This window comes from Tamandua tetradactyla, chromosome 14 (assembly GCF_023851605.1).
Source record: "Tamandua tetradactyla isolate mTamTet1 chromosome 14, mTamTet1.pri, whole genome shotgun sequence".
Taxonomy (NCBI): Eukaryota; Metazoa; Chordata; class Mammalia; order Pilosa; family Myrmecophagidae; genus Tamandua; species Tamandua tetradactyla.
Window position 1 is genome coordinate 90,142,533 of NC_135340.1, and position 19,640 is coordinate 90,162,172.

The 19,640-nt window shown below is 38.5% G+C and overlaps 1 protein-coding gene across 9 annotated transcripts in view; it reads left to right on the plus strand.

Annotated features, from left to right (window-relative positions):
• Nucleotides 1-19,640, plus strand: part of SCAPER (S-phase cyclin A associated protein in the ER) — a 678,157-nt gene that overhangs the window by 173,708 nt on the left and 484,809 nt on the right. For 8 of the 9 annotated variants that reach the window (XM_077128470.1, XM_077128471.1, XM_077128472.1 and 5 more), the window contains one exon: nt 7,534-7,694. In XM_077128470.1, the coding sequence (XP_076984585.1) occupies nt 7,534-7,694 (161 nt within the window). Of the gene's footprint in view, nt 1-7,533; nt 7,695-19,640 lie in introns of those variants that run through there. The other variant, XM_077128475.1, reaches the window with a different exon arrangement.

Here is a 19,640-nt window from a genome sequence, read left to right on the forward strand (position 1 = left end):
TCATAAGATATCTCCCTACATTTTCCTCTAACTGTTCTATGGTCTTAGACCTAATGTTTAGATCTTTGATCCATTTTGAGTTAACTTTTGTATAAGGTGTGAGATACGGGTCTTCTTTCATTCTTTTACATATGGATATCCAGTTCTCTAGGCACCATTTATTGAAGAGACTGTTCTGTCCCAGGTGAGTTGGCTTGACTGCCTTATCAAAGATCAAATGTCCATAGATGAGAGGGTCTATATCTGAGCACTCTATTCGATTCCATTGGTCGATGTATCTATCTTTATGCCAATACCATGCTGTTTTGACCACTGTGGCTTCATAATATGCCTTAAAGTCCGGCATCGCGAGACCTCCAGCTTCGTTTTTTTTTCCTCAAGATGTTTTTAGCAATTCGGGGCAACCTGCCCTTCCAGATAAATTTGCTTATTGGTTTTTCTAATTCTGAAAAATAAGTTGTTGGGATTTTGATTGGTATTGCATTGAATCTGTAGATCAGTTTAGGTAGGATTGACATCTTAATTATATTTAGTCTTCCAATCCATGAACAGGGTATGCCCTTCCATCTATTTAGGTCTTCTGTGATTTTTTTTTAGCAGTTTTTTGTAGTTTTCTTTATATAGGTTTTTTGTCTCTTTGGTTAAATTTATTCCTAGGTATTTTATTCTTTTAGTTGCAATTGTAAATGGGATTCGTTTCTTGATTTCCCCCTCAGCTTGTTCATTACTAGTGTATAGAAAAGTTACAGATTTTTGAATGTTGATCTTGTAACCTGCTACTTTGCTGTACTCATTTATTAGCTCTAGTAATTTTGTTGTGGATTTTTCTGGGTTTTCTACGTATAGTATCATATCGTCTGCAAACAGTGATAGTTTTACTTCTTCCTTTCCAATTTTGATGCGTTGTATTTCTTTTTCTTGTCTAATTGCTCTGGCTAGAACTTCCAACACAATGTTGAATAATAGTGGTGATAGTGGACATCCTTGTCTTGTTCCTGATCTAAGGGGGAAAGTTTTCAATTTTTCCCCATTGAGGATAATATTAGCTGTGGGTTTTTCATATATTCCCTCTATCATTTTAAGGAAGTTCCCTTGTATTCCTATCTTTTGAAGTGTTTTCAGCAGGAAAGGATGTTGAATCTTGTCAAATGCCTTCTCTGCATCAATTGAGATGATCATGTGATTTTTCTGCTTTGATTTGTTGATATGGTGTATTACATTAATTGATTTTCTTATGTTGAACCATCCTTGCATACCTGGGATGAATCCTACTTGGTCATGATGTATAATTCTTTTAATGTGTTGTTGGATACGATTTGCTAGAATTTTATTGAGGATTTTTGCATCTGTATTCATTAGAGAGATTGGTCTGTAGTTTTCTTTTTTTGTAATATCTTTGCCTGGTTTTGGTATGAGGGTGATGTTGGCTTCATAGAATGAATTAGGTAGTTTTCCCTCTTCTTCGATTATGTCGAAGAGTTTGAGGAGAGTTGGTACTAATTCTTTCTGGAATGTTTGATAGAATTCACATGTGAAGCCGTCTGGTCCTGGACTTTGCTTTTTAGGGAGCTTCTGAATGACTAATTCAATCTCTTTACTTGTGATTGGTTTCTTGAGGTCATCTATTTCTTCTTGAGTCAAAGTTGGTTGTTCATGTCTTTCCAGGAACCCGTCCATTTCATCTAAATTGTTGTATTTATTAGCGTAAAGTTGTTCATAATATCCTGTTATTACCTCCTTTATTTCTGTGTGGTCAGTAGTTATGTCTCCTCTTCCATTTCTGATCTTATTTATTTGCATCCTCTCTCTTCTTCTTTTTGTCAATCTTGCTAAGGGCCCATCAATCTTATTGATTTTCTCATAGAACCAACTTCTGGTCTTATTGATTTTCTCTGTTGTTTTCATGTTTTCAATTTCATTTATTTCTGCTCTAATCTTTGTTATTTCTTTCCTTGTGATTGCTTTGGGATTAGTTTGCTGTTCTTTCTCCAGTTCTTCCAAGTGGACAGTTAATTCCTGCATTTTTGCCTTTTCTTCTTTTCTGATAAAGGCATTTAGGGCAATAAATTTCCCTCTCAGCACTGCCTTTGCTGCGTCCCATAAGTTTTGATATGTTGTGTTTTCATTTTCATTCGCCTCTAGGTATTTACTAATTTCTGTTGCAATTTCTTCTTTGACCCAGTTGTTGTTTAAGAGTGTGTTGTTGAGCCTCCATGTATTTGTGAATTTTCTGACACTCCGCCTATTATTGATTTCCAACTTCATTCCTTTATGATCCGAGAAAGTGTTATGTATGATTTCAATCTTTTAAAATTTGTTAAGACTTGCTTTGTGACTCAGCATATGGTCTATCTTTGAGAATGATCCATGAGCACTTGAAAAAAAGGTGTATCCTGCTGTTGTGGGATGTAATGTCCTATAAGTGTCTGTTAAGTCTAGCTCATTTATAGTAATATTCAGATTCTCTATTTCTTTATTGATCCTCTGTCTAGATGTTCTGTCCATTGATGAGAGTGGTGAATTGAAGTCTCCAACTATTATGGTATATGTGTCTATTTCCCTTTTCAGTGTTTGCAGTGTATTCCTCACGTATTTTGGGGTATTCTGGTTCGGTGCGTAAATATTTATGATTGTTATGTCTTCTTGTTTAATTGTTCCTTTTATTAGTGTATAGTGTCCTTCTTTGTCTCTTTTAACTGTTTTACATTTGAAGTCTAACTTGTTGGATATTAGTATAGCCACTCCTGCTCTTTTCTGGTTGTTATTTGCATGAAATATCTTTTCCCAGCCTTTCACTTTCAACGTATATTTATCTTTGGGTCTAAGATGTGTTTCCTGTAGACAGCATATAGAAGGATCCTGTTTTTTAATCCATTCTGCCAGTCTATGTCTTTTAATTGGGGAATTCAGTCCATTGACATTTAGAGTTATTACTGTTTGGATAATATTTTCCTCTACCATTTTGCCTTTTGTATTATATATATCATATCTGACTTTCCTTCTTTCTACACTCTTCTCCATGCCTCTCTATTCTGTCTTTTTGTATCTGACTCTAGTGCTCCCTTTAGTATTTCTTGCAGAGCTGGTCTCTTGGTCACAAATTCTCTCAGTGACTTTTTGTCTGAGAATGTTTTAATTTCTCCCTCATTTTTGAAGGACAATTTTGCTGGATATAGGAGTCTTGGTTGGCAGTTTTTCTCTTTTAGTAACTTAAATATATCATCCCACTGTCTTCTAGCTTGCATGGTTTCTGCTGAGAAATCTACACATAGTCTTATTGGGTTTCCCTTGTATGTGATGGATTGCTTCTCTCTCACTGCTTTCAAGATCCTCTCTTTCTCTTTGACCTCTGACATTCTAACTAGTAAGTGTCTTGGAGAATGCCTATTTGGGTCTAATCTCTTTGGGGTGCACTGCACTTCTTGAATCTGTAATTTTAGGTCTTTCATAAGAGTTGGGAAATTTTCAGTGACAATTTCTTCCATTAGTTTTTCTCCTCCTTTTCCCTTCTCTTCTCCTTCTGGGACGCCCACAACACGTATATTTGTGCGGTTCACATTGTCCTTGAGTTCCCTGATACCGTGTTCAAATTTTTCCATTCTTTTCCGGATAGTTTCTGTTTCTTTTTGGAATTCAGATGTTCCATCCTCCAAATCACTAATTCTATCTTCTGTCTCTTTAAATCTGTCATTGTAGGTATCCATTGTTTTTTCCATCTTTTCTGCTTTATCTTTCACTTCCATAAGCTCTGTGATTTGTTTTTTCAGTTTTTCAATTTCTTCTTTTTGATCAGCCCATGTCTTCTTCATGTCCTCCCTCAGTTTATCGATTTCGTTTTTGAAGAGGTTTTCCATTTCTGTTCGTATATTCAGCATTAGTTGTTTGAGCTCCTGTATCTTATTTGAGCTATTGGTTTGTTCCTTTGACTGGGCCATATTTTCAGTTTTCTGAGCGTGATCCTTTATCTTCTTCTGGCATCTGGGCATTTAGTCAGATTTCCCTGGGTGTTGGACCCCACAGGTTGAAAGATTTTTCTGTGAAATCTCTGTGTTCTGTTTTTCTTATCCTGCCCAGTAGGTGGCGCTCGTGGCACACGTTTGTCTACGGGTTCCACCAGTGAAAGTTGCTGTGGGTCCTTTAACTCGGGAAAATTCTCGCCGTAGGGGAGGTTCGGCAGCCGAAGCGTCTTGGAAGAGTGCCAGCCGGCCCAGGGTTCCGAACGCGGAGAGCGTCCCCGGCCACCGCGGCACGGGAGAGTGTTTGGCCGAATTACCTAGTCGGCCGGGTTGCCAAGCGTGGCGGGAGGGCGCCAGCTGTCGCAGCCCGGGAGAGTGCACTGTTCCCAGCTGGACCGGGGAGTCACGTGTTTGGAAGGGACCCCCCGGTCACTGTTCTCCGCAATCTGGGGATTTCCGACCGAACTCTCTCAGTTGGTCCGGGGGGCCTCGTGTGGTGGGGGCGCCAGCCGCCGCGGCCCAAGGGGACCGCCTGCCCAATTCTGCCAGCTGGCCTTGGAAGGACGAAGGGAGGGACTCCGGCCGCTTGCCGTCCCACCCAGGAAAGCCCGCGCCCCTCGGTGATCTCACCGGAGCTGGTTCTCCCAGACAGTCAGCCGTTCCAGGATGGGGTACGCCGTCCCTTTGATCTCCGTCGTGGCTCCGGGAGCTGCTCTGTATTGTCTCCACTCCCCCAGTAGCTGTTCTGGAGGAGGAAAGGTGAGGGTGGTAAGGCTGTGGAGGCCGGTGGCGGATGAGCCGGTGAAGGCGGTAGAAGGGAGAGGAGGGCGGGTGTGTCGGCTGCTGCAGGGCGTGGGCGCCGTGCGGCGGACCGGCGGACAAAGAAAGAGGGGAGAGGAGGGCGGGCGGGTCGGCTGCTGTGGGGCGTTGGCGCCGCGCGGCGGGCCGGCGGACAAAGAAAGAGGGGAGAGGAGGGCTGGCGGGTCGACCGCTGCGGGGCGTGGACGCCGCGCGGCGGGCCTGCGGACAAAGAAAGAGGGGAGAGGAGGGCGGCTTTAGTTGTTATTTTAATTGGAATTCATTTCTTGAGTTTTTCATCAGATTGTTTGTTGCTAGTGTACAGAAAAACAGCATTGTTTTTTTAAATATGTTCTTGTACTCTGTCGTCTTGCTGTACTTATTTATAAAAGCTCTAGTTGATTGTTGTAGATGTTTCAGTTATTTTCTATATGTGGGGTCATGTCATTTACAAATAGGGTTATTTTTACTTCTTTCTTTCCAGTTTGGATGCCTTTATTTCTTTTTCTTGCTGATTGCTCTACCCAGCACTTATAGTACAACATGGATAACAATGGTGACAGTGATCATCTTTGTCTTGTTCCTAATCTTAGTATGAACATTTTCAGTCTATCACCGTTAAGGATGATGTTAGCTGTGACTTTTTCATGTATGCCCTTTATCATGTTAAGATTGTTTCCTTCTATTCCTAGTTTTCTGAGTGTTTTTATCAAGAGTGGGTGATGAACTTTGTCAAATGCCTTTCCTGCCTCAATTGAGATGATCCTGAGGGTTTTGTCCTTCATGCTGTATTCATGTGTATGTTAATGATCTTCTCATATTGATCTTAAATTGAACTACTATTGCACTCCTGAAATAAATTCTATGTAGTCATGGTATATAATTCTTCAGTGATTCTATGTAGTCATGGTATATAATTCTTCAGTGTGATGTTGAATTGGATTTGCTAGCATTTTGTTGAAAATTTTTGCATCTTTATTCATAAGAGATATTGATCAGTTATTTTCTTTTTTGTGTGTTGTGTCTTCATCTGGCTTTGGTATAAGGGTGATGCTCTTTTCATAGAATGAAGTGGAAAGTATTCCCTCTTAAATGTTTTTTGAAAATTTAAGCAATATCGGTGTTACTTCTTCTTTGAAAGTTTGGTAAAATTCACTGTGAACCCATCTAGTCTTTCCCACCATTTTTAGGTTTCCTGTTTTTTGATTTAGGGCTTGCTTAGTTGTAAACCTTGGATTGTTTTCCAGAATTTTGACAAGACTGGCTCTGACAGTTTCTTGCTTTTTAATGTTTCTGTGGAGGGAGAAGATCTTGGAGCTGCCTACTCCACCATATGTTGATGTCACTCCCCTTGAAATATTTTAATGCCTGTTTTTTCCACTTACACCGTGACCTTCTTTAAGACAAGGTCTTTGTCGTGTTTTCTGTATACCAAGTACTAGCATTGTACCTAGTACTTGGCAAAAAGTCATTAAATGTTTATCCTGTAGAGCCAAACGTCTGCGTTGAGATTCCCATATGGGGTTGTTACATAATACTGCCTTTAGCGAACGTTCATGGACTTTGGAATCTTAAAATATTCATATCTCAAGGGGGGTATTAAAGATATATAAGCAAAACAAAACAAATATTTGTATGTTCAAGCAGCTTTTTCAGGAACTTGCTCTGTAATACATTCCTTTGGACTTTGGGTGAGAGTTTTTTATGATGCATGGTTTATTTTACATGGGAACCTTTTAATGCATGTTTGGTAAATGTTCTCTTACTGATCTCCAAATATCTGTGTCTTTAGATTAACTGATACTCTTCATTATCATTGTAAAGTAGTTTTTTTACAGCATGATGAAAAATTGTGACTTGTAGATTACCTTTCATATATGTCCTTACTTCTATTCCTACTGTTGAGTTATATGCTTACTCAGAATATGTTACTAGTTACCAAACCTATTTATGCAAATTACCTTCATTATTTTAATTCACAATTTAAATACTAAATAAACCAGCAAAATGTGTGAAAAAAAATCATTGTTTCTATGAAAACTAAGAAGGTTTCTGATTTTAAAGTAGTATTGTCTGTTTAATAATTATTAGTTATTAGTAATATTTTACAGAAATCTTATTGGAAATAAGATAAGATTTTGGAAAGTTTGGATAAAGGTGAAATATTGACATAAAGTGGTTGGAAAAAGAGGAGTTGATAGAAGAACAACAAAAGATCTGGGAAAATATTAAAGTTGAGGAGGATTATGCAGTTAGATTGCTGCATGTGTCACTAAATTCTCACTCCACTCTACAGAAATCAACATTTGCTGTTGTCTATGAGGCATTATGTTTGTGGCTCATGTAAGAAATGTACACAAAGAAAAAAAACAGTTTTAATAGTGCCTATTTCAACAGGTTGACAAATTAATGCACATTTATATTATTTAAACATGAAAATTTTAAACATAAAAAGTTTGTTATGCATAATTTTTAATATTCCCCATTTAATTGAATTGTCCTTTTAACCAACTAATGAGGGCTTCTAGTATATTATCCTAACTCCCTTCTCTGTATTTCCAAGCACTATAATATGTTGTAATATACTAAATTAATGAAGTATTAGACCAGGACAAATTTATTAATATATTTGCCTAAATTATATTAATTTTATGTTATTCTATAAAATTGTATGCACACCTTTATACATGCACAGTTTACTTTAAATTCAAATATGTGCTAAGAATATATTTTAAATTGTAGCATTTTTACTTTATTAATGCAGTTATTTTCTCCATAGGGGTTCACCTGGTACTGTGGCTGCCCCTCGTCTGGCTCCCACTGGTGTCAGTTGGGCCGACAAGGTAAAGGCTCATCATACAAGCTCTTCTGCTTCTTCTGATGTAGCAGCTATCCAGTCTTGCCAACCGATGACAATGCAGAAGACCTCTCGCAAAAATGGCAAGTGACTTTAAATTATCATTTTTTTTGTGTGTGTGTTTAACTTTTTTTATTATATTGTATAACATATATACAAAGCAAAGAAATAAAAAAGCAATAGTTTTCAAAGCACTCTTCAACAAGTGGTTACACAACAGATCCCACAGTTTGCCATGGGTTACTGTATGATCCGCTCAGATTTTTCCTTCTAGCTGCTCCAGAATATTGGAGGCTAGAGGGCTTAAATACGGAGGCTAGAGGGCTTAAATTTTATCATCACAATCAACTTTTTTTCCTTCTTTTTTGGTGAAAAATAACATATATACAAAGAAGCTATAAATTTCAAAGCACAGCACCACAATTAGTTGTAGAACACATTTCAGACTTTGACATGGGTTACAGTTTCACAATTTTAGGTTTTTACTTCTAGCTGCTCTAAAATACTGGAGACTAAAAGAGATATCAGTTTAGTGATTCAACATTCATATTCATTTGTTCAGTCCTGTCTTCTCTGTATAACTCCACCATCACCTTTGATCTTTCCATCCCTCTATTTAGGGGTGTTTGGGCTGTGGCCATTCTAAATTTTTTATGTTGAAAGGGTCTTTCACTAATATGGGGTCGGGAGATGAAACTATCTGATGTTCTGGAGAGTCTGGACCTCTAGGTTTCAGGATTTATCTGGACCAGAGAACCATCTGGAGGTTATAGGTTTCTGGAAAGTTACTCTAGTGCATGGAACCCTTGTAGAATCTTATATGTTGCCCTAGGTGTTCTTTAGGATTGGCTGGAATGGTCCTGGTTGGGGTTTGGCAGGTTATGATAAGTAGCAAGGTCTAAATGAAGCCTGTGTAAGAGCATCTTCCAGAGAAGCCTCTCAACTCTATTTGAACTCTCTCTGCCACTGATACTTTATTAGTTACACTTCTTTTCCCCGTTTTGATCAGGATATACTTGTTGATCCCACTGTGCCAGGTTTGGACTCATCCCTGGGGGTCCTCTCCCACGTCACCAGGGAGGCTTTCACCCCTGGATGTCATGTCCCATGTAGGGGGGAGGGCAATGATTTCTCTTGCAGAGTTAGGCTTAGAGAGACTGAGGGCACATCTGAGCAACAGCAGAGGTCCTCCAGAAGTAACTCTTAGCCATGCTTATAGGTAGTCTAAGCTTCTCTGCTACCTACATAAGCTTCACAGGAGTAAGCCCCATGATTGAGGGCATGGTCTATTGATTTGGGTATCCCTCAAGTTTGACACAGTATCAGGGGATTCCTGATGGTAAGGTTTAATAGTTCCATATTCTTTCTCACCTCCCTCAGGGGACTTTGCCAGTACTTTTCGATTACCTGCTTAATACATTCTAGAATGTTACCAGGCATTACAATAATATATACAGGATTAAATGACCTCTTTCTTATTCTGTGCTTCCTGTGTTTCAGTTGTTCAAATGAACTATGCAGATAGTATGAATTAGATTATGTACTAAAAAAAATTTCAGTTCCAGATCAAATAAACCTTTCTTCTCTTGGTCTCAAAGACTATGTGTGGTTCTCAAATATAGATACTGTCTTCTTTACCCCTATGTCCTGAATTACTTCAACCTCAACCTGTTTGGCTTCATTCTTATCTCTAAATATCATGATATATATATAAAACAGCCTCTTAAAATCCAGAAATATTAATCATGACTCTGGACTTAATGTGTCTGCTCTAAATGCTTACAATCTAGGCCCTTGTTTTCTTATAAGAATTTTCTAAAGGCGACCGTACCATTGTTGTTCTTTTGTTTCTGGCTAATTTTGTTTCACCAAATGTCGCATATGTTCATCCACATCGTTGCATACCTCATGACATTGTTCCTTTTTGTAGCAGCATAACCTTCATTCATTAGTATATACCATCGTTCCTCAATCTACTTCTCTATCAGTGCACCCTTCAGCCACCTACATTGATTGGGAATCATGTAGAAGGCCCAAAGTCCACAGTCCATCAACATTCTCAATTTTAGATAATTTCATTGTTCCCAAGAGACAGAAAACCAATAAATACACCCTCACCAAATAGGAAATCTAAACCTCCTCTTGACTCTTATCCCTCTCCCCATTATTTACCTCTGCTGTTGCTGTGGTAGTGATGATGGTTTCCTTTTGAACATAGCTCATAGTATGCAATAGCAGTTTTCTCCCTATACCCTGGACTTAAACACTCTTTATATAAGAATCATATCTTTGAAGTAATTCTCATGAGAAAACATTCATATTTCTAGGTGAATCAGTGTGACATGTAGGTCTATACAGTCCCTTTCAATCATGTTCATCTCCAATATGGTAATTTTACTTCTAGACCCACTAGAGAATCACCTTCACTCCCATCTTTTCCCTTACATTGGAATTCAACCTCATTAGGTGATGATTCACCCATCTCTAGCTTCTATGTATCTCTAAGTCTCCTATATTCTATATTATAAACCTCTGATTATACCTTTATGCTGGTCATAAAAGTGAAATCATAGTATCTATCCTTTTGGGTCTGGCTAATTTTGCTCAGCATTATGTCCTCAAGGCTCATCCATCTTGTCATGTGCTTTAAGATGTCATTTTGTCTTGCTGCTGCATACTATTCCATCATATGTATATACCACATTTTGTTGATCCGCTTGTCTGTTGATGGGCATTTGGTTTGTTTCCATCTTTTGGTGATTGTGAATTATGCTGCTGTGAACATCAGTGTGCAAATGTCTGTTTGTATTGTTGCTTTCAACTCTTCTGGGTGTATACCAAGTAGTGTTATTGCTGGGTCATGGGGCAACTCAATATTTAGTTTCCTGAGTGTGCTGGTTTGAGATGATTTTTGTACCCTGGAAAGGCCATATTTTAATCCTAATCCCATTTTGTAAAGGCAGCTGTTTTCTCTAAACACTATTCAATACTGTATGTTTGAAACTCTAATTAGATCATCTCCCCGAAGATGTGATTTAATCAAGAGTGGTTGTTAAGCTGGATTAGGTAATGCATGTCTCCACCCATTTGGGTGGATCTTGATTAGTTTCTAAAGTCCTATAAAACAGGAAACATTTTGGAGAATGAGATTTTCAGAGAGAGCACAGAAGAACGACATAGCCACAAGAAGCAGAGAGCCCACAAGCCAACAACCTTTGGAGATGAAGAAGGTAAATGCCTCCTGGGGAGCTTAATGAAATAGGAAGCCAAGAGAGAAAGCTAGCAGATGACTCCTTGCTCACCATGTACCTTCTAGCTGAGAGAGAAACTGTGACTGTGTTCGCCATATGCCTTTCCAAATGAGAGAGAAACTCTGAACATCATCGGCCTTCTTGAACCAAGATATCTTTCTCTGGATGCCTTAGATTGCACATTTCTGTAGACTTGCTTTAATGGGAACATTTTCTTGGCCTTAGAACTGTAAACTACCAACCTATTAAATTCCCCCTTTTGAAAGCCATTCAGTTTCTGGTATATTGCATTCCAGCAGCTAGCTAACTAGAACACTAAGGAACTGCCAAACAGTCTTCCATAGTGGCTGCACCATTTTACATTCCCACCAGCAGTGCATAAGTGTCCCAGTTTCTCCACATCCTCTCCAACATTTATAGTTTCCTGTTTGTTTAGTAGCAGCCATTCTTACAGGTGTGAGGTGGTATCTCATTGTAGTCTTGATCTGCATTTCTCTTGAAGCCAATGAAAATGGGCATTTCTTCATGTGCTTTTGAGCCATCTGTATTTGCTCTTCAGAAAAATGTCTATTCATATCTTTAGCCCATTTTATAATTGAGTTATTTGTTCTTTTGTTGCTGGGTTGTATGATTTTTTTGTATATACAGTAAATCAAACCTTTGTTTGATATGTGATTTCCAATTATTTTCTCCCATTGAATTGGCTGCCTCCTCACCTTTTGACAAAGTCTTTTGAGGTACAGCAGCATTTGATTTTGAGGAGTTCCCATTTATCTAGTTTTCTTTTTGTTGCTTGTGCTTTTGGTGTTAAGTTTAGGAAGCTAACTCCTATTATTAGATCTTGAAGATGTTTCTCTACATTTTCTTCTAGAAGCTTTATGGTGCTAGTTCTTTAGGTGTTTGATCCACTTTGAGTTAATTTTTGTGTAGGGGGTAAGACACAGGCCCTCTTTCATTCTCTTTGCTATTGATATTCAGTTCTTCCATGCCCAATTATTGAGAAGACTAGTTTGTCCCAGTTCAGAGGATTTAGGGGCCTTGTCAAAAATCAGTTGACCATAGATTTGGTAGTCTGTTTCTGTACTCTCGATTGTGTTCCACTGGTCAATGCTTCTGTCTTTTTTTGTGACAGTGCCATGCTGTTTTGACCACTGTGGCTTTATAACAGGTTTCAAAGTCAGAGAGTGTTAATCCTCCCCCTTTGTTCTTCATTTTTAAGATGCTTTCAGCTATTTGGTGTCTCTTTCCCTTCCAGATAAATTTGGTAGTTAGCTTTTCCAAATCTTCAAAGTAGGTTGTGGGACTTTTTATTGGTACTGTGTTGAATCTGTAGATCAGTTTGGGTAGAATTGACGTCTTAAACATATTTAGCCTTCCTATCCATGAGCAGGGAATGCCCATCTGTGTATTTAGATCTCCTTTGATTTCTTTTAGCAGTGTTATGTAGTTTTCTGTGTACAAGTCCTTTATGTCCCTAATTAAGTTCATTCCTAAGTATTTGATTCTTTTAGTTACTGTTTTGAATGGAATTTTTTCCTTAACTGACTCCTCAGCTATGTCATTACTTGTTATAGAAATGTTACTGATTTTTGCACATTAATTTTATATCCTGCCACCTTGCTGAATTTATTAATAAGCTCAAGTAACTTTGCTGTAGAGTTCTCAGGTTGTTCCAAGTATAGTATCATATCATCTGCAGATAATGAGAGTTTTACTTCTTTCTTTCCAGTTTGGATTCCTTTTATTTCTTTGTCCTGCCTGAATGCTCTAGCTAGAATTTCTAGCCCAATGTTGAGTAATAGCAGTAAGAGTGGGTGGGCATCCTTGTCTTGTACCTGATCTTAAGGTAAGGCTTTCAGTCTATCTCCATTGAGTACAATGCTGGCTAACGGTTTTTCATAAATTCCCTTTATCATATTGAGGTACTTACCTTTGATTCCTATCTTTTGTAATGTTTTTATCATTAAAGGATGCTGAATTTTGTTGAGTGCTTTTTCAGCGTCAATCAAAATGATCATGTGATTTTTCTCTTTTGATTTGTTAGTGTGCTATATTACATTAATTGGTTTTCTTGTGGTGAACCATCCTTGCATTCCTGGTATAAACCCCACTTGGGCATGGTGTATAGTTCTTTTAATGTGCTGTTGGATTTGATTTGTTAATTTTGTATTGAGAATTTTTGCATCTATAATATTAGGGAGATTGGCCTGTAGTTTTCCTTTCTTATAGCATCTTTACCCAGTTTTGGTATTAAAATGATATTAGCTTCATAAAATGAGTTAGGTAGAGTTCCTTTTTCCTCAATCTTTTGGAAAAGTTTGAACAGGATTAGTATTAATTCATTCTGGAATGTTTGATAAAATTCCCCTGTGAAGCCATCTGGCCCTGGGCTTTTCTTTGTAGGAAGATTTTTGATGATTGATTGAATCTCTTTACTTGAGATTGGTTTATTGAGATCTTCTGTTTCTTCTTTAGTCAGTGTAGCTTCTTTGTGTGTCTCCACGAATTTGTCCATTTCATTTCATTTGTCTAGTTTGTTGGTGTATAGTTATTCATAGTATCCTCTTATGATTTCTTTTATTTCTTCAGAGTCTGTGGTAGCCCACCCCTTCTCATTTCTGATTTTGTTTATTTGCATTGTCTTTTTCCTTTGTCAGTCTTGCTATTGGCCTGTCAATTTTATTGATTTTCTCAAAGAATCAACTTTTGGTTTTATTGATTCTTTCTATTGTTTTTTTTTTGTTTTCTCATATATTTAACCCTGCTTTAATCTTTGTTGTTTCTCTTCTCCTATTTGCTTTTGTGGTTGGTTTGCTGTTCTTTCTCAAGTTCCTCCAGGTTTTCTGTTAAGTCCTCGATTTTTGCTCATTCTTGTTTTTTAATATAGATATTTAGGGCAATAAATCGCCCTCGTTGCCACATCCCATAAGTTGTGATAAGTTGTATTCTCATTTTCACTAATCTCTGGATAGCTACTGTTTTCTCTAGCAATTTCTTCTTTGACCCACTTTATGTTTAAGAGTGTGTTATTTAATCTCCATGTATTTGTGAATGTTCTCATTCTTTGGTGGTTATTGAGATCCAACTTCATCCCATTGTGATCCGAGAAAGTGCCTTGAATAATTTCAGTATTTTTAAATTTATAGAGATCTGTTTTGTGTCCCAGCATATGATCTATCCTGGAGAATGTTCCATGAGCCCTAGAGAAGAATGTATATCCTTGTGCTTTGGGGAGCAATGACCTGTATATGTCTGTTAGGTCTAATTCATTTATCAAGTTATTTAACTTTTCTATTTCCTTGTTGTTCTGTCTAGTTATTCTATGTATAGAGGAGAGTGGTGTATTGACGTCTCCTATTGTTATTGTTGAAACATCTATTGCTCCCTTCAGTTTTGCCAGTGTCTGTCTCATGTACTTTGGAGTTCCTTGATTAGAAGCATAAAGATTTGTGATTGTTGTATCTTCTTGATGAATTGATCTTTTAATTAATATATAGTGTCCTTCTTTATCTCTTAGGGTGTCTTTACATTTAAGGTACATGTAAGGTAAATGTCTGATATTAGTATAGCTACTTCTGCTTTCTTTTTGTTACAACTTGCGTGGAAAATCTTTTTTCATGCTTTCACTTTCAATCTATTTGTATCCTTGTGTCTAAGATGAGTCTGTTAGCAGCATATAGCTGGTTTATATTTCTTAATCCATTCTTAGTCTGTGTCTTTTCATTGGTGTTCTAGTTTGCTAGCTGCCAGAATGCAATATACCAGAAACGGAATGGCCTTTAAAAGGGGGAATTTAATGAGTTGCTAGTTTATAGTTCTAAGGCCGAGAAAATGTCCCAATTAAAACTTAAGTCTATAGAAATGTCCAATCTAAGACATCCATCCAGGGAAAGATACCTTGGTTCATGAAGGCCGATGAAGTTCAGGGTTTCTCTCTCAAGTGAGAAGGCACATGGTGAACACAGTCAGGGCTCCTCTTTTGGCTGGGAGGGCACATGGAGAACATGGTGTCATCTGCTAGCTTTGTCTCCTGGCCTCCTGTTTCATGAAGCTCCTCGGGAGGTGTTTTCCTTCTTCATCTCCAAAGGTCACTGACTGGTGGACTCTGCTTCGTGGTGCTGCTCTCTGTGAATCTCTCATTCTCTAAAATATTTCCTCTTTTATAGGTCTCCAATAAACCAATCAAGACCCGCCCAAATGGGTGGGGACATGTTGTCCCCTAACCCAGTTTAACAACCACTCTTGACTAAATCACATCATCCAGGGAGATGATCTGATTACAGTTTCAAACATACGGTATTGAAGAGAGATTATTCTACCTTTATGAAATGATTCTTATGTTTGTATGCTTTGTTTTGTCTGTCATTTCCCTGAGTTTCTGTTCATTTTTTTCCATCTTTTTTGCCATTTGCTTTTTTAAGTCTTTGAAGTCAAATTATCCTGTCCTCTATATCACTTATTCTTTCTTGTGTCTCTTCAGATCTGGTGTTGTGTGCCTCTGGTATGTTTTTTATTTGGTCAGTAGAGTCTTTAATCTCTGTAATTTCTGCTGTTTTTCTATTTATTCTTTAAAATTCCTCTTTGTGCTCTTCTGCTGGCTTTTGATCTTTATGTCATTTGCTATTGCACTTATTTTATTAAATAGAGTTGTATGAACATGTTTGATTAGTTGTTTTAATTTGGTCATTAGAGCTATATCTGTCTGCATTGTGATATGCTTAGTGATCTTCTGCTGTCTTGTGGCATGTAAATATCTTGATTGATTTACTTTGGGAGTTGATTTCTTTCACTAGTCTAAGGCCTTGTGTTTGTGGTATAGTTGTCCAGCAGGGAGCACAGCATGGAGTGGAGCACTCAGCAAGGTGATTTGTTTCAGGGCAGGTATGACCATAAGTTGGGGATATTATGCTGATGCTTGTGAACATGGGCACCCAGCTGCCAAAGAGGATGTAGCTGTGCGGGTACACCAGTCTGGGGGCCATATGCTGGTGTGCACTTGTCTAAGGCACAGGGCCCTTTGTGCGGCTGTGTAGAGCTGTGGCAGTAGATTGGAGTTATGCCATCGTGGATTGGGGGTAGATGTGACCCGGCTGTGCAAGTCAGCACTTTCTCAGAGGTGGGAATTGAGGCTGAGGGCTGTGCACATGCATGGTTCTAGGACTGCTGTAAAGTGCAGTTCCCAGAGCTGAATGATGTGATTGAGGGTCTGCACGCATGCATGGGCCTGGGAGTACCATAAATGGATGCGCTCAGGGAAGCTCAGGGAAGGCAGGGTGAGGCTGTGCAACACTTTGGGTGGGGGGGCGGGGTTAGCCTAGGTATGGTGGTTAGTGTCCGCAGCCTTTATGTGCTGCTAACAGCCTGCAAGAAACAGGGAGGGGGAGGTAGTGCTTGGGAGAGGTGCAGGAGAGGTGGGCTGGACTATACTTGTGGTGGGGGTGTGGGGCAGGTATGTGCACTGGGGTCCGGTGGGGTGGGGCACCTGGAGCATGGGGGATGGGAGTGTATAACAGGGTTCAGGTGCGTGGGGTGTGGGCTGATTCACAGGTCATGGGGCTGTGCTGGTGAGAGTAGTGTGTCCAAGGAACGTGGCCTGACTTACTCCCTAGTCCCATGCTCCTGTCCGTGCACTCCCATGGGCTCCACGGCTCTGCACCTCCGTGCCAGGCTCCAGCTTTCTGCCTCTTAGTTCCTTTACCCCTGCAACCACGGCTGCTGCATGTGGTGCAGAAGCCTCTCTCAGGTCAGCTGCACTCACGAATTGCTGCCTCAGTTGCCCTCCTGTCCCTTCTCTAACTTTTCTGGGGAGCAGGGCTCGTCTTGAGCTACTCTAGTCGGCCATGTTCCTGGAAGTCCTCCTGAATTAACATTTTTGCGTAGTAGTCAGATAGCTATTCTTTCATTTATTTATTTTAAAACTGGTCCCAAAAGAATTATATATTTTATTTCTTATATCATCCATGTACTATTAATTTACCTTCAGTAAAATAAAAAAGCCTTAAAAAAACTTCTTAGCTCTGTATGAAATCTATGAACATCGTGCTAGTCTCAGGTTCACCTTGTATAAAATTGAAGGACAATGATTCCCTTTGCCAGTTCATTTATAAGAATGTTTTAAATTCTTTTGACTTCAAGAATAGGCTAGTCTGTTCAATAAGCGATATGCATTTTTAAGAATCCTATTACTTCATGTAGTTAGTAATTGATTATTATTTTTGTACAGTAAAATAATAATTTGTTTACTGTGTTCACACATCTCTTTTCTATACCATCAGAATAATTAAGGAGCCATTATTTTGAGGATCTACCACCAGGAACAATTGACTTTATAAGAATATCCTTCCTAAAATGTTTTTATTTAGCAATCCATAGTGGGATTTTATACATTTATGGAGGCTTGAATTTTAGAATAGTAATAAATAATACTGAGTTTTTGGTACTTATGAGTTAAGGAACAATTTCATACAGAAATACTGTATTTGAACTTTTTGGTTCAGAAGGAGTGTTTAATTGGAAATAAAAAGACTTTTTATCTTTACATTTTGGAAGTGTTTTTTGTTTATTTGTTTGTGTTTTGTTTGTTTCTTTTCTGTTCTCAGTAAGGTATATTGGCTTATTTCAAATAATATTTCTTAATTTTACCCAATGTATTTCCCTTTGTTTCTCTGTCAGACTGACTAGTATAAAATGGAGAGAGGCAAGTAGTAATTTATATTAGACTATCATAGGTCATAATGTATATTATAAACTCTAGAAGACCATGAAGAGTAAGAGAATTTATAAGTAATAATCTAATAAAGGGATCAATAGTATTGTAATAAATTTTGATTATTCCAAAACAAGACAAGAAAGAAGAAAAACGAAACACAAAGCATAGAAAATACATAGAAAACAAATTATAAGATGATAGCTATAAATAAAAATGTCATCATATGTTAAATGTAATGTAGCATTAAATAGTCAGTTGCAAAACAAAGATTATAAGATGCCATTAAAAAAACTCCACTATGTGCTGCTTACAAGAAAAAACACCTTAAATATGAGGACATAGAAAGATTGAAAGAAAAGAATGAGGAAAGTTATTTCATGCATATCCGATTAAAATCAAAGGTGTTGTCACTCTTATATCAGACAAAATAGATAAGGGAGGCAAGGTACATTCTAAAGAGGGATGTTTCTTAATGATTTAAGCGTCTGTTCAGCAGGAAGATAATTTTTTATTTATGTGCATCTAATACATGACTTCTACATTTATAAAGCAAAAATGGAAAGAGTTTAAAGGCATAATTGACAAATCTACGCTCATGCTGAGAAACTTTAATGTACCTTTTTGAATAAGTGTTGGAAATAAGTAAAAATAAATATTTACAACCTGATTAATGCATTAGACATAATCAATATCTAGTGATGATAATGCATATTCTTTTCCATACTTTTTTTCATTTAGTGCTTCAGTCTGGACCCTTTTTACTGATATGTCTTTATAGTCCACTAATCTCTGTTCTGCTGTGTCTAATCCAATATTAAGCTCATGCTAAATTCCCAATTTCAGTTATGTGTTTGTTAGTGCTGTGATTTCCTTTTGATCATTAAAATAAAAAATTTCTGGAATTTTCCATTTTTTCCGTGTTTTCTTGAACATTGCAGTAATAATTAAAAAAAATTTCTAGAAATACAGTACGTCTATGTAAAGTATCTGTGGGTTTGTTATTTAAAAACAATTTGTTGGACTTCCGGAGAAGATGGCGGCTTAGTAAGACGCGCGGGTCTTAGTTCCTCCTCCAGAACAGCAACTAAAGAAACAGAAACAATACGAAACAGCTCCCGGAGCCACGACAGAGACCAAAAAGACAGCGTACCCCATTCTGGAACGGCTGAACAGGGAGGGAGAATCTGCTGCAGTGAGATACCTGAGGGGCGCGCGTTTTCCTGGCCGGGGCGGCTGGCGACTAGGGTCCCCTACACGCACGTGGCTCCCTGGTCTGACTGGGAACGTTGGATAGCGGGGCTCTCCCGCCACGCTTGGCGTCTTGGGCCAGCTGGGCAATTTGGACCGGCACTCCCCCAAGCCGCGGCGGCCGGCAACCCCCCCTCCATACGCGTTTTCCCGGGCCGACTGTGAGATTCGGATTGGCAAGTTAAAGGAGCCACAGCATCCTTTACTGGTGTGACCCGCAGACAGACAAGCACCATGAGCGCCACCTGCTGGGCAGGAAAAGAAAAACAGAGCCCAGAGATTTCACAGAAAAACCTTTTAACCAGCCGGGTCCCACACCCAGGGAAATCTGATCAAATGCCCAGACACCAGCAGAAAATAATGGATGATGCTCGGAAAATTGAAGATATGGCCCAGTCAAAGGAACAAACCAATAGTTCAAATGAGATACAGGAGCTGAGACAACTAATGCTGAATATACGAACAGAAATGGAAAACCTCTTCAAAAACCAAATCAATAAATTGAGGGAGGACATGAAGAAGACATGGGCTGAACAAAAAGAAGAAATAGAAAATCTGAAAAAACAAATCACAGAACTTATGGGAGTGAAGGACAAAGAAGAAAAAATGGAAAAAACAATGGATACCTACAATGGTAGATCTAAAGAGACAGAAGCTACAATTAGTGAACTGGAGGATGGAACATCTGAATTCCAAAAAGAAACAGAAACTATAGGGAAAAGAATGGAAAAACTTGAGCAGGGGATCAGGGAACTGAATGACAATATGAAGCGCACAAATATACGTGTTGTGGGTGTCCCAGAAGGAGAAGAGAAGGGAAA